This window comes from Onychomys torridus, chromosome 7 (assembly GCF_903995425.1).
Source record: "Onychomys torridus chromosome 7, mOncTor1.1, whole genome shotgun sequence".
NCBI lineage: Eukaryota > Metazoa > Chordata > Mammalia > Rodentia > Cricetidae > Onychomys > Onychomys torridus.
Genome location: NC_050449.1, coordinates 52,285,464 through 52,301,177, shown reverse-complemented (window position 1 = coordinate 52,301,177; position 15,714 = coordinate 52,285,464). Strand labels below are relative to the sequence as shown.

Below are 15,714 nucleotides of genomic sequence, written 5' to 3'. Positions count from 1 at the left end.
GGTTGCTAGGAGCTTGCACCCTCTGAACACCTCCGCCCTCTCACAGGTGGGAATGTGGAAACCACTTTAAGCTCTCTACACCACACTTCAGCTCATTGCTCAGCCAGTTCTGTCAGCCCTACCTCTCAAATGTCCCCCAGAGTGACACTTCCTTGTCTGTTAAGCAATCTGGTGATGACCCTCTACAGCAGGCCAGTATCTTCTAACTCCATTCTGTCTCCCTTGCTCAATATGCTGTAGTCACCTGCAGAACAGTGAGGTGTCGCCCACCTGGTCCTCTTCCCATCCCTTTTCCTACTTGACCTGGCAACAGAGCAGACTGCCTGTGCATAATAAATCTTGTGTGTGGCCTCTGCACTATTTCTTATTTCTACCACCACCACCCCACCTCACCACTGGCTCTCTCTGCCAGTAGATGGATGTTCGTCTTTAACAAGCCTCCAATCCTTTTGTTGTTGATTATTTCTTCTAATACATAATGACCTTAAGGAAAGACTGTGTGTTTGGATTCTTCACCTCGGTGCCTAATGACTGTAGGTTTTTACTAAATGAGTTTCCCCTGTGAGAAGGATAAGACCTGAAGTCAGAGCTAATGCATCATGACCCAGTACTGATTGGACTTGACAAAGCTCAGTTCTTACTTGGAAAACTCTGCAGAAGAAGCATGCCTGTGCTGAGTCTGAGACGTCAGAAGAGAACCTAAATGCGGGAGACAGGCAGGTAGAGGTGCTGCAGAGCTTCCCACTTCATGTGGATGCATGAAAGAGGGCAACTCCTAGGCATGCTGTGTCAGGCCTATGCTCAGACTCCTGTTGCTGGAGCTCAAAGCAGGCCAGTACAGAGGCGGCTGAGGCAGGTGCACAGATCTGGCTGGGCACCTCTGTTGGAGAGAGTAAACTGGTTTTATCCACCCATGGAGTGTTTCTGAAATACTCAAGGACATAAGATGGCCTAGTCAAGATGTGGCAAATCAGATGTTGCAGGTTGGGTAGGGGTCAGCCTAGTAAGTTAAGGATAAAGTAAGTACCTTTCATAATCTCAAAAACAGGTCTTGGGATGAGGAGATGTCTCCATGAGTAAAGTACCTGCTGTGTAAGCATGGGGACCCAAGTTCAAATCCCCAGAACCCACATAGAGCTAGGCAGGGTAGCACATATTTGTAATTGCAGTCCTTCTATGAGATAGAGACAGGCAGAAATAGGTAGAGAGAGAGATGTGAGATAGAGACAAGGGATTCCCTGAAAACTCATGGTGCAGCTAGCCTGGCATACACAGCAGCAAACAACAGAGACCCTATGTAAGAAGGTGGAAGGTGAGAACTCAGGCCTGAAGTTCCCGTACTCACAACAGTGCACACACAGACACACAAGAATTCTTAGTAATGTCTAGCTTTCTGAAAGAGGAAAGGAGAGCTGGGATTCTTGAAGACAAAAAGATAGAGCAGGCTCCCATAGATGGAGTTACCTGGGAGATGGTGGGTAAAAGAAACTCTGAACATTCTAAACTAACACAGAAGGAAAACTGGCTGAAGCTGAAGACAAGGAGAACATAGAGTGGGCATGTGATATGAAGAAAGGAGTATTTGGGGCCAGTCAGAACAGGTTTTTCTCACCCAAAACTAGGGATTATACACTGTTTCCAGATATTCCTTCAGCCTACAGTGCCGCCGAGCACACAGGATGCTGCATGAGGTGGACAGTCTGTTGCTGAATTGTTCCCAGCCTGGAGAAGGGCACAGATACTTCACAATAGAAAATGCTGAGACCTGAGCAATGATCTGTGAAGGATGGCTTTTCCAGCCCTGACTGGAGGCCTGGGGAGTCATGGAACAAGTTAACAGAATGGTGCAAATCCACTCAAGAAAGGAACAGTTTCTTTCAGTACTGTTTTGGACCAGATCTGAAAAGAAAACAAAAAAAAAAAAACCCAGGTAACTAGATAAATTAGAACAAAAATGTTTTTAAGTGACTTTTCTAAAGAGAGTAGGGGATAATTCTAAGGAAGGGAGATGGAAACCTTTCTCTCTTACCGTTGTTTTTACACCCTATGTTCAGCAGAGTGTCTACCTGTGTGTGTGTGTGTGTGTGTGTGTGTGTGTGTGTGTGTGTGTGTGTTAGAGAGAGAGAGAGAGAGAGAGAGAGAGAGAGAGAGAGAGAGAGAGAGAGAGAGAGAGAGAGAGAGATTCTTTTGTGATCAGAGAATATACTTTATGATTTGATTTCATCTCTTAAATTTATCAGGACCTGTGTTCTAACACATGGTCCGTCTTGGAGAGTGTTCCATATGCATGTCAGTGCTGTTGGAGGAAGCCTTCAAAGGCATCCATTAGGTACACTTGGTCTAAGTTGTCCAGGTCGTCTACTTACTATTTGGTTCCTTGAAGACAGGCTCTCCTGTAGTCCAGGCTGTCCTTCAACTTTTGATGCCCCTGCCTTTGTCTCGCGGGTATTGGGATACAGGTGTGTAGCACCATAGCTGGCTTTGATAATCTCCAGTGTACCTGCTCTGTCCAGTACTGGAAGTGGAGTACTAGTTGTCAGTTATTACTGTTGACTTGTCTGCTTCTTTCAGATTTACTTCATGCATTTGAGGGGTATGTGTTTTTATCAATGTTACTTTTTTATTGATTAATCCTTTTCTCTTTATAAAATGTCCTTTGTCTTTGCCAATAATTTTGTCTTAAAAGTGTGCCTCAGTATTAGAATAACACTGTGGTCTTCTTTTGGCCATTGTTTACCTGGTATATCTTTCATACTCTTTAATTTTCAACATAGTGGTATATTTGAAGATAACATATGTCTCTTATAGACAGTATAAAGCTAGATCATGGGTGTTAATCCCTTCTGCAAGTGTTTTGTTTTTAATTTGAGTGTTTAGTGTATTTACATGTAATGCATTTACTGATACAGCTGATACAGTAAGAGTTACATCTGGCATTTTCCTATTTGTTTTCTCCGTGTCTTGCTTTTTTAAAATCATCTCATCTGTTTCTGACTTTTCTGTGCTACAGATATTTTCTACTGTGCCATTTTTGTTATCTAATCAGAAAACACAAATCATTTTCAAAGAATTGGCAAGTTGGACATCAGCAAAGAATGTGAGGGCTGTGCTGAGTGGCACCTCTCTTCACTGGTCCTGGGAGAGCTGGCCCTGCCTCTCACTGGCCATTGCAGCACAAGAGCTGGCCCCACAGTCAGGAGAGATGGTCCTACCTCTCACACTGGGTGTGGGCAAGCTGGTCTCCAGGGCATGGGAGTAGAAGGACTGGCTCTGCTCTTTGCCTGATGGGGCACTCCTAGAGGCTTGGACCCGTCTACCACCTAGACCCACAGCCAGGTCTTTGAGTTGGCCCACACATCTACCCCATCTATGACCTGCTGGAGTTCGTGAAGGATATCAGAGGAGTCTCGGTGAGAGTTCAGCACTGATGGTGTACCAGAAGCCAGAGAGAGGCCTTGAACCAGACCAGCGACTCATTGCAATGAACATTTGCAAGTAACGCTGAGTGGACCAAAGGGTGTATTTTGTGACACACTGCAGCTCCCAGTGCCACTAAGACAGAAGAAGAGGTATTGGAGAGGCAGGAAAGACAAAGGATCAAAGTGAGGTTTTGGTTTGGTTTGTTTTTAATTAACTTTTTAAAAAATTTTCTTTTGAGGGGGACACTATAGAGGTGAGGGGCAGATATGGAGGGACTGGGAAATGAGTGGGATTGGGGTGCATGATATGAAATACCAAAGAAACAATTTTTTAAAAATACATTTTGAAAAAAGCTCAACCTTTGGCAGACATAAAAAAATAAAAAGGTAAGCCACAAACTCAAAGTATTTTATCAAGTATTTATATGTTGAATATTTTAGTTATACTTCAATAATAAGGCTTACTAGAAACAACCATGTAAAAACTTGAATAGTGATTTTACTGAAGAACATATATGGGCGGAAAGTAGATACCTAAAAAGATGCACAGTATCTCTAGTACTTGAGGAGATGCAAATTAAAAAGAGTTAACATTCCATACCTCTAGAACGGTGACATTGCAGTTTGCAATTGCAAGTGTAAGGCTATGAAGGGACTAAGATGCTTGTGTAATTGCTAATGGATATACAAGAGTCCTTCCACTTTGGAAAACAGCCTGGCAATTTCCTATAAAATTACAAAGATACTAATCATATGGCTTGGGAGAGCCACTACTAGGTATTTATAATCAATGAAAACTTATATTCATCTCAAAATCACTAAAAGAATAAATTTTAAGTGTTCTCACCACAAAATGTGAGGTAATACATGTTAATTAGCTCAATATAGCCGTTTCACTAAGTACATATTTCAGAGCATCATGTTGTGTATGATAAATACATGTAATTTGTGTTTGTCAACTTAAGTATTTTAAAAATCCACATTCATATGACTCAAACACAAATATTCGTAGAAGCTTTATTCTTAATAAAGCCAAAAATGGAAAAACAGTCCAGTTGTTCACTGATTGTTGAATGAATAAGCAAATCATGACCAAGTCATACAAGGGTGTACAGCGCGGCATCCCCCGGCAGAGCTCAGAAGCATTGGACTAGATGAAGGATCAGGCAGGCATAGACGGTGTGCTCCATGAGTCCACTTACATGAAATTTCAGAAGCAGCAAAACTTCAGGGAGACAATAACAGGCTGCTGGGAACCAAGTAGGAGGAAGAAATTGAAGGGAGTGGGAAGGAAGCATGGAAACATTCTATATCCTAATTGTCTGAGGTGGTTAGAAGACCTCATGGAACTAGACACTTAAAACTGGTGAATTTTGCTGCTTATGAATTATACCTCAGGAAGAAACAGATTAAAATTAGCAATAGTAACAAAAATATGAGAAGCTAGGAACAAATCCAATGAAATGTAAAAACCTTGATGAAGACAACTATAAAAACCATCTTGAAAGAACTGGCCAGGATGTTAATGGCTGGTATGCTAGTTTGCTTTAACTATCAACTTGCGCAGACAACCCAGAATCACCCGGGAAGAGTCTTAATGGAAAATTATACAGCTCGGGTTGCTCTGTGCTCATGTCTGTGGGGGATTGCCTTGACAATGTAGGAAGATGCAGCCTGTTGTGAGTGGCAGCATTCCCTAAGCAGGGAGTCCTGAACAGTATGAAAGGAGAAAACAAGCGGAAGGTAAGCAGTAAGTCAGGATCTGAGTGTTTGTTCCCTCCGCTCTTGACTGTGGGTGTGGCGTCCCGGTAACAGTGGACTGTAACCTGGAATTGTAAGGCAAACAAGCCCTTTCTCCTCTTTGCTAAAGTCAGGGTGTTTTATCACCACAATATAAATAAACTGACAACCTGGCAAATAGTCTAGGTATCCCCACTCTACATATACAACCTCTTTTGTAGTTGTGTTGTGGCCCTGTGACAGTGGGATATGAAAGGAAGTGAATGAATAACATATGATATCTGAGTATGAGCAGTTTCTTAAGCAAATAAGGGGCTAAGGAACTTTCTAGCGTTTGAAATGTATGTATTGACATCAAAACAGATGGAGGGAGAGAGAGAGGAGGGAAAGGAGGGAGATGGAGGGAGGGAGAGCATTCATACCAACCATACCCAGGAAGAAGATGTTTGTGACACATAGTTAATAAAGCATTTTTTCTGTTTTCCTAGATGTGTGTAAAAAAGTCCTATAAATCAACAAAAAGACAAATGGCAATAGAAATGGAGCAAAACATATAAATTCATATTTCTCAGAAGCAGAAGCATAAATGGCAAATTAATATATGAACAAAGACCCAACCTTACTAGTACTTAGGGATTTGCTCATTAAAACACAATTAATAGCACTAGACTGGGAAAAGTAAGAAGCCTGATGACTCCAGTTATTGGCAAGAATGTGGAGCAAGAATAACTCATACCCTGCAGGTGGGAGTGTAAATTGTTTGAACTACTTAAAACAGGTTGGCTTTATCTCATAAAGAGAAGATTAATTTGCCCGTGACTCAGCCATTCCACTACTGGCTATGGAGCCTGGGGATGAGCTTCCACAGGAGCCTTGATCAGGAGCTCTTGTAACAGTGTCTGCAAGGGTGAGAACTAGAACAGCCTTTCCCATCTCCAGACTGGAGTCCTGTGCAGGGAAAGAGGAGACTACGGGTTCTCTACATCCACAGCATCCCAAAGTGAGAATACAGAACAGCATGTCTAGCATGGTATCATTTGTGTAACAAATGTTAACAGCTATAGATATATTCAGTAGAATACAGAGATAAAGGGAACCTGACCTACCCCATTACAAGCAATAATATGACACCTCTTGTTGTAACGGGCTTATGTTGTCCAGGCCAGCCTTCAACTGGTTATGTAACTGAGGCTAGTTTTGACCTGATCCTCTTACCTCCATCTCCTGTTACAGGCATGTACCTACCACCACACCTGGTTTTATGCAGTGCTGGGGATTGAACCCAGGGCTTTATTACATGCTAGGCAAGTACTCTACCAAATGAGCGGCATCCCCAGCCCTAGAGATCAATATTGTAGAGAAATTTAAAACTAACGAACTCACACAGATCTCTATTACATACAGAAGTTCTGAACAATTATCAACAAAGTCCTTCACCCCACCAAGCAGCTCCTTCTAAATTCTCCTCAACTGTGGTATTCAGCCAAGTATATTATACAGAGACCTTATTTCTGTAGTAAAAGGGGGTGGAAGACTTCAGAGAAGTGGTTTTGCCTGGGGAAGCAGGGCCACAGATGGCCACAGAGAAGATGCCTTCAAAGGTGTTCTTTATGTTCTGTTTCTTAAACCAGATGATTAGTAAATGGCTAGTATTGTTACTGTCTTCACATGGAATGTGTCTTCTGCCTATCTGAAATATCCACCTTCAAGAGAAAGAATTGAAGAAGCAAAGTTACCAGGGGCAAGGGTCAACAGGGCAGGAGTCAGCAGGGGCAGAGGGCAGCAGGAGCAATCTCTGAGCTTCACTGAGAGCTCTGAAGAGCAGAGGACAGAAGAGCCCTGGTCCATCAGAAGAATATGAAGAAGTCCCAGCCGAGGCTCAGGGAATGGGGAGCCTGGGTTGAAATGAAGTGTGGGAGGCTTCTGCCTGCAAAGGGAGAAAGCCCTGGGCAGGGTGAGGTCACCCTAGAAGGGTACATGGAGTGACAAGATAGGGAGCCAAGATCAGAGGCCCCAGCAGCACCAACCTTGGGGAAGACAAGGACCCATTACAGCTGAGTCTGAGCTGAGAAGGAAAGAATGGGGACCCCGAATCTGGAGAGAACCTGACCAGTGGGGTCTGACGTTGAGGTGAACAGCAAGACCAGGCATGACCATCAGCCCTGGATTCTCCTGTGCAGACCTAGAGGACTGGTTCAGAGCCTTTCCCGGGGAGGAGAAATGGAAGCCACGTTTCTGGAGTGGGAAGAGTAACCCCCAGGGTAGGAAGTGAGGGCAGAGTTGAGGCCACCCTTAGGCAGTTCTGCTGAGGAGTGCAAGGTATAGTGCCTGGGATGAGACATGGCTTCCAGGGAGGATTCTAAGTCTGTCCAAATTTTCTTTTGAACCAGGCCTGATACAAATCTATCATCTTAGCTATTCAAAAGGAAGCTGAGGCAGGAGGATCATCAGTTCAAGGCTTGCTTGGGCTACAGACTGAGTTCAAGGCTACCCTGAGTGACTTAGCAAGACCTGTCTCCAGAAACAAAACACAGGGAATGTAGCTCAGTGGTACAGCACTTGCCTGATATGTACAAGGCCCTGGGTTTGATTCTCAGAAACACACACACACACACACACACACACACACACACACACCCCACACACACACACACTCACACACTTTGATCTAGTTTAGTGCCACTGAGGCCCAAGAAGCGTCTTGGTAAGAGTCTTGGGCCTTCTTACCTTTCTGATAGCCAGAAGAAAAGCAGCTGTCTGGCGAGGCTGCTGCTGTGGGAGAGGTGGATCTCCAGATGTGGGGAGGAAGGAGTGTTTCCTTGACTTTAGAATTGTTAGTCCATGGTAACAAGGAAAACAAATCAACCCCCATTCTCACTGTGGGTTTTTAATTCTATACAGACCATCACTCTATATTATCACCTGCACCCAGGGCCAGGGCACCTTCCCTCTTGCCTCTGCTGAGCACCCAGTGTACATGGCCAAGGCCTGAGTCTCCTGGCTGAGGATGCACCCAGCTCCCTCCACTCTGGCTGATGGGCTTCTGCTAAATACCAGCTCTGAGCCTCCCACCCCTTTCCTGTGGCTCACTGTCACTGAGGCTCCTTCTGACTTCAGAGTTGGTGGGAGAATGATTGAGACAACAGGAAACACACAAGGCTTAGTACACAGTAGGAACCTACTAATTGCCCTTGTGAAGTCTAGGAACAAAATAGTCAGGTTACTAGTGAATTTAGCCCCGCCTATGCCATGCCAGTGGGGTCCCTGGAGGAAGCACTGCCACCTGGCCACAGGGGGCAGTTGTCATGGGGACGCTGGGCCTGCTGAGCTGTCTGCTTAGCAACAGGACTCCCAGGCCTGTCACCACGGAAACAGCCTAGGCAAGCAGTGATGGGGAACAACTGGCCAGGTTCCCTGTTCTTTCCAGAGGATTTCCTCCTCCTTAGGCAGACAGGATGGTATTCCCCCAGCAGCCAGGAACCTGAAAACTGCTCTTCCAACCCCAGACACCTGCCATAACTACCATGGTCCAAGGGCCTGTGGTACTCTCTGCAGCCAAATATTAGGTAGAAAGGTAGAGTGTGAGGTAGAAGTTGGTGCCATACCTACCACCTCTAAGCTCTAGGTCTGCCCTTGGGGTGCTGGAGCCCCACCCCTGTACTCCATTCACTGCCTATGCTGCCCTCCCCACAACTGGTCACCTCCTGCCCATGGCCGCCCTCCCTCTCCTGAGGGCCTGCCTGTTTGCAGCAAGTGGCCATGGCCCCTGTTCAGCATCTAGCCAGGTGGAGTTCACGTGTCTATGTACTAGCCTTCTCCTCCTTCACAGCGACTATGGGACCCCTTCAGAGGCAGGGAAGAGGACTTGCATCAGGGTCCCCACCTTTGCCTTCCCCCTAAACTAGTGGCATTGGGGATAAACTCTCTTACCCTCCTCCAGGACCACCGAAGGTTGCACACCTGTCTATAGTCAGGCCTCGTGTTCCATGCACTGTTCTGCATACAACTCAACTCCATGCTTCTGGTGGGGGGCAGGCTCCCACATGTGTGTCCATAGGTGCTCAAGGGGCAGTGTCTCACCACCCGCCATACCCTCTCTGGAGACTCCAGGTTTCCCTGTGAACCTTACCACCCCCATCTCTGACCCCAAAATAAGTCAGCACTTGCTGGAATTTTTTTTATTTAAATAAAATATACAAGACGGTGTGTTTAACCGTTTTCTGTTTTTAAAAGTGGAAGATTTGAAAATTGCTTGTAGAGGTTGGGGGGTGGAAGACCCTGCTGACTGGACTGGACCTCTCCATAGTCACCAAGGAGTTGGCCAGTGGGTCAGAGCGTTTATAAAATGCATGTGTCGGTGGAGAAGAGTGGCTAGGCCAGGCCTGATGACAAGGGACTCCTCATTCCTCATACCCCAGGCCCTCCATTTCATCTCCCATGGCTCTGGGATGGACTACAGGTTTGGGTGGAGTCCTGTTGGCTCCCTGAGCTGCCTTCCTTGAAGGCAGGGTACAGAACTCAGGTCTGAGGACTGCCTGGGTCTGGGGAGGCTCTTCTTGTCCCTGTGTAGACTAGGGCTTCTACCAATTTCCTAGGGCCCTAGGCCCTTCATCCCTTCTCTCGGGAATTATTGCATTCCACTCCCTTTAGGCCATCAACAGAGGGGTTCCCTGGGGCATCCCAGGGCAGCTCAGGGACAAACCTGTTCATCACCATTCTGGCCACTGCATGGGGACCACGGGCCTGGTAGAATCAGCCCTCTTCACTAGGGGGGCATAAAGCCCTACCTGCTTAGACCCATAGATAGGGTCCTGCTGGAGAAGTTGATGAAGCCTCCGGAGACATCAGGGATGCTTTCATGTCTCTGGAATCGGCTCTGGCTGCTTGCTGCCTTCACAGCCAAGCACACACACCAACTTGACCTGTGATCCAAGGTCCTCCTCTGGTCCCCCGACTGTATATTTTCCCCTAGAGCCCAGCTCCACAACTCCACATCACTTCAGTACCCTCCCCCCATGCATTCCCTCCTCCTCCTCCTCCTCCTCCTCCTCCTCCTCCTCCTCCTCCTCCTTTACTTACTCTCTCCCACTCTTCCCACATCTCAAGGCCTGGCTCAAGCCCGCCACTGGCCATGCACCTTCCTCGGGCCGTGACGGAGGCCCAGCCACCTCCTGAGTCCTGAGATTTTAAGTCTTAGAGCTCTCAGCTAAAGCTCCCTGGGCTCTCGCCATAGTTCTGGAGCAATGGGCTAAGTTTTATGAGGAGGGGTGAAGAAACATGATTTATTGAGCACCTACTATGCTGTGTGCCAGGCACTAGGCTGGGCATCTCATGCCTTTTTCTTATCTGGTTCTCACTGGTTATTGAGAGGCAGTTCCATAGTTGTTCTTATGAGGGAACAGAAAGGTCAGATAACTTGCCCAAGGCCACACAGCTAAGAAGTGGCAGAGCTGGGATTTGAACTGAAGCCTGACTGCCACCAGGCTTCCATCTCTTCCTTCTGTGCTTTGCATAGGGACTAAACATTAGGGCTCCACGAAACAGTTTTCTGCTGCGCGAAGAACAGACTTTAGCCTTAGGGAAGTGTTGATCTCAGCTCAGCCCAGCTCTGCCACTCCTGGCTATGTGATTCTGGAAAAGTGACCTCAGTCTCCTCACCTGTGAAATGGGAAAAATCCAAGTATCCACCTCACAGTCTGTGGGTATGTGTAACCAGTGCGTGGCACAGAACAGCCTCAATAAATGGAAGTTCCCCTCACCTCTCATTGTACAGCTGGAGAAACTGAGGGCCACAGAGGTGTCAGGTGTGCTTGAGACCCTGGGAAGTGAAAGGCTCAGCCTGGGGTCTTCCCCTTCCATAGGACTAGAGGTTGGATTGGAACTGGGTTGCAGCCCAGAGATGGGGAAAGAGGGTCTGCTGCATGGTTCCAGGGGTCCTCTCCCTGAGGACTGGGAGAGAGAATGTCCCACAGAGCCTGCAGTGCCCAGCCTGCAGGCCACAGCAGATTGCTGATGTAAGGTGATCTGGGTGTCCTGGCAACATGGGGTTAAAGTAGACTGCATACGCATGTGCGTACGTGGGAGCTGATATCTACACAGCTCTATAGAGCACTACATAGCTATACATAGACACATCTTACATACATATACATATTCATATACATATCTTGCTACGTTTACAGTAGAAAAAAAAAATGCAAGGCCCTCAAGGGCCCTGTGTGTCCCAGGGACTCAGACGCAGGAGGCTCCTGGGAACACACCCTAGGGCAGCCCCCAGCAGAGTGGGCTCCAAGTTCACAGCCAAGGGACTGAGGAGCTCTTCTTCTAAAGAACAATACAATGACAGGTCTGTGCTAGGACCCTGAACATGGGTCACCCCACCCCTGCCTTCCTGCCCCTCAGAGACCCTGCCTGCCTTCCTTTGGCTGTTGCCTTTGGGCCTTGCTGCTTGCCCCCTCCCTCCCTCCCTCCCTCCCCCTCCCTTCTAGTGCTTGAGTATTAAAATAGTCTATAAAAGCAAGTGACCAAAAATCTATAGCTCTAAGAATACCTGGTTATTGTCTGCTGTCTTTTTGTTTTTCTGGGGGTAGTTTTTAAATGGTTATTATTGTTATTGGTATATTTCCTAATCACAGTTAAACCTGAAGGAAGGAGGGAAGAGTGGAAGAAGAGGGAGGGAGGGCCCAGCTCATAGATTAGACGGCAGTTTGGAGGGCACTAGCTCAGACCGAGCCCCAGGTTCCCTCTGGGGTGCAGCAGTCAGAGGGGGCCCTCCAGAAGAGGCGGCTCTTGCCCCAAACAAAGAAAGTGGGGGCGGCAAAGAACCTGAGGATGTCTTCCGAGGCAAAGTGACATGTTGGCCTGGGATGGCACCATAGGGCCTCCCAGGAGGCCCAAGGCCCCCACTGCTCCCGCTGCCACCCCCAGCTCTGGGGAAGAGTGAGAAGGCAGCCACTGACTCCCCTGAGGAGTGAGGGGAGGCCCGGCGGAGAGTCTGTGCCCCATCCTGGGGGAGGGCTGGCTGAGAGGCTGAGATGAGCTTCAGGTCCTGTGTGAGGCGGCCAGGGGTGAGGGGGGGCGTGCCCCTGCGCTGGGGAACCTGGGGAGGCGGAGGGCTGGATGCAGGTGGCAAGAGCAGGGAACCATGGGAGCCAGAGGCCCGGGGTGGGGCACTTGGGAAAGTTCTTGGGGGGCCCGGGCTGTGGCCCGGAGGGCTGAGGCCTCCTCGGGGGGTAAAGGCTACAGGAGAAGCACCCCCAGAGGCCCCTGCCATGAAGGATGGCCGTTCAGGCCGTGGGGGTGTCTCTGGTGTACTTGGACCAGCTGCCAGACCTGGGGACAACTCTCCAGGAGGCTGGCCCAGCTGCCCAGGGCTGGACGATGGTGACCTAGAGGAGGGCGGCGGCGGCAAGAAGTGCTCCAAGAGTCCCAGGCCTCCTCGGGCCCCAGGCAGTGGGGGTGGCAGCTGGGCAGCCTGTGGGGAACGAGTGCCTGGCTGCAGTGGGGTGAGCAGCGGGGAGTCAGAGGATGACAGGGAGCCACCTAGCGCCTTGTGAAAGTGGCCGAACCCAGCTGTGGTGGCAGCAGCTGCGGAGGTGGATGGTGTGGGGGCTGGTGGGGAACCGCAGGCCCCTGGAGGTGGGGAAGAGCTGGAGGAGGGCAAGAGAGGGCTCAATCCAGGAGGTGCAGAGAATCCAGCCAGCTGTTGGATGTGGAAAGAAGATGACGATGGCGTGTCCACCTGTGATGGGCTGCTGGCTGGCGAAGCAGAGCCCAGCGCCGAAGGGATCAGGGACTGCAGCCTCCTCGGGTGCCTTGGTGTCTGTCCAGCCCCAAGGTTGCCCAATCCAGGTCCCGGAGGGGGCCGGAAGATGGCGGCAGGCAGGCGAGGGTGGTGTGTGAGGGCTATGGCCACCGATGTAGTAGCAGCAGCAGCCTGCAGCGGTGCCTGGATCAGCGGGGTCCATATGACAGGCGTGGGGGTTGGGGTGGCTGAGGCAGCAGCCTGGACTCGGTGCGCACAGTGAGCCATCTCTCGGTCATGCCGCACGATCTGCTGGATGATCTCGTTCTCCTGGTAGTTGAAAACACCTGAGTTGAGGTCGTGCTGCACCTTGTGGAGGAGGATGGAGTTCTTCTTGCCTGAGCCATAGAACAAGAGCAGACACTCAGGCCACGCCAGAGTCGGGGGGGGGGGGGGTGGAGGGATGCGGAGTAGGTGCGTACTTGCCTCCCTGCCCTCCCGCCTGCACATCCCGCCCCTCACCTATGCGGTCCAGGCGGTCCAGCGCAACAGTCTCAAAGGCCCTCCGCATCATGGGATATTCCTCCAGCACCTCATTAAAGTTGTCCACGCTCAGCGAGTAGAGGCGGCAGTAAGTATCCGCCCTCACGCTGGCTGTGCGCCGACCCCGGGTCAGCAAGCAGATCTCTGTGGGCACAGCAGGACTCAGAGTCAGTTAGGCACAGAATGTCCATGCCACCCGGAGCTGCACGATCCTGACCTTGGTCCCCACTATTTGGTACAGTGAACTTACAAGGGTCTGCTAGGTTGTAGCCATACTAGATACCAGCCCAGCCTCCACCAAACTGGTGTTGAGCTGTTTCTATCTCTGGGGCCAACCCCCCTCCAATGGACAGAATGCCTGGGCACACCCCGTATTCCTGTACTAAAATCCCCACTTCAAGATGACCTGGGAGGCGATTTGTGCCTTTATAGAAGAGGCTGGAGAGGGGGGCAGAGCAGATGGTTCAGCAGTGTGGCGCTTTTGGTGAAGTCTGGTGATGTAAATTGGATGTCCAGGACCCACATGGTGGAAGGAGAGACTTGACTGCCCAAGTTGTCCCCTAACCTCTACATGGGTGCCATGGTTTGTGAGTGTGGGTGGGTATGGGTGGTGGATGCAAGCTCATGCATGCACACAAATATAATAGAAGAGGGCAGGAAAACAATACACATGCTCTTTCTACCATCTGAGACACAGCGAGAAGTGGAGTCTACCACTAAGAGAACCCTCCATGGAACCCACCAGGCTAGCACCCTGGCCTCTGACTCCCAGCCTCCAGAGCTGAGAAACCAAGCTCTATGGTTTATAAGCCTCCAGCCCTATGCACTTTATTATAGCAGTCCTCACAGACAGACACCCTATACTGGGCTTACAGATACCCACTTCCAGGCCATGGCCACGAAGGGGCCTCCGTGCTTCTGATCTCAGGGCATCCCTCCAGGTTAGCTCCTAGTCACTCTTGTTCTCTTGGGGACCCCTGGCTGTCTCACCTCCAAAATAGGAGCCATCAGCCAGCTTGGTCTCCTTGTTGCCCTTAGTGAGCACGCTGACAACGCCGTGCTGGATGAAGTACATCTTCTTGCCGATGGTACCCTCGCGGATGATATAATCCCCAGGCTGGAAGACCTCAAACCGCAACTTGGTCAGCATGGACGTCACGAAGTTGGGGTCTGCATTGGCAAACAGTGGCATGGAGGCCACCAGCTTCCGGCAGTTAAAGTTGATGATCTCCTGCTCCACAGATGGCACAGGTTGAGACACAAAGGAACCGGTGAGGGAACTGTGTGCCAGCAAAGCCTGGTACCCCCTCCCTGTCCAGGCTGTCTGCAGCTCACCTCTCGCAGTGGCTCACTCAGCTCACCCAGGATGCTTTCCTCATCAAACATCTTGCCCTGGTAGCGGTGTTCATAGTAGTCATGGATGCGTTGCCGGGTGTCAGGTGGGAGCTTGTGGAAAGACATGTACTGCTCCACCTGTTTATACTGAGATGGGGGAGAGATGGGCGTCACCTCCTGGCACCCCGGGCTGGTGAGTAGAGGCATACTCCAACCCTGAAGCTTTCTTAGCTGACTTTGGCTCGATGTCATGTAACCATACTGTGCCCAAAATAATGGCCCTGACTCCCAGCTCTGTGGGGTGAGGGAGGTAGGGGAGAATGTTGGAAACTATAAAGATACGTGGGAACAGGGACTGTCCACAGACCGGGTACGGAACTAATGACAGGAAGAGTGGTCAAGACGCCTCTAAACATCTCATGCTTCTACATCCCTCTGGAGTCACCAACTCTGCCAGGGGTGGGCAATAGGCCAGTGACAGGAAGTGCTGCGGTAGGGCAGAGGACAGGAAGTAGAAGTGAGGACACCTGACTCAGCAAGATATGTCTGTAGATACGGCCTCAGCTGAGACCTTGAGTCTTTTTCTAAAGGCAGCTCCAGTCCAGAGGAGACACAGGCCTGGCCGGGCAGCAGCCTCTTGACCAGTCATTGTGATGGAGGCGGCCTGCACATTGGAGCTGGGTTTTAGAGAATTGCATCTCAGCACACACGTGGAAGGGCACCAGGCAGGAGTCAGAAGGCTGCTGAAATAGTCCAGGGAAGAGCTGGGGGGCAGGGAACCAGAGAGCTAGGACATTTGAGACAGCTTCCCAGGTAAACAGGAAGACTCAAAGAGCTAGGAACCCAGAATAAAATAAGTGTAATTCTCAAAGAAGTCACAAGCAGCTTCACTCTGGTCATGGTGTAACAGACCACAATGCCTTTTCTACACAA

General features: G+C 49.5%; 1 protein-coding gene across 1 annotated transcript in view; it reads right to left on the bottom strand.

The window, feature by feature from the left end:
• Nucleotides 1-10,228: 10,228 nt before the first annotated feature.
• Nucleotides 10,229-15,714, bottom strand: part of Hcn4 (hyperpolarization activated cyclic nucleotide gated potassium channel 4) — a 41,257-nt gene continuing 35,771 nt past the window's right edge. The window contains exons 5-8 of the mRNA XM_036193115.1: nucleotides 14,782-14,928; nucleotides 14,437-14,677; nucleotides 13,426-13,590; nucleotides 10,229-13,301 (exon numbers count right to left, since the gene is read on the bottom strand). Of these exons, the coding sequence (XP_036049008.1) occupies nucleotides 11,848-13,301; nucleotides 13,426-13,590; nucleotides 14,437-14,677; nucleotides 14,782-14,928 (2,007 nt within the window). The 3' untranslated portion in view covers nucleotides 10,229-11,847. The remainder of the gene's footprint in view (nucleotides 13,302-13,425; nucleotides 13,591-14,436; nucleotides 14,678-14,781; nucleotides 14,929-15,714) is intronic.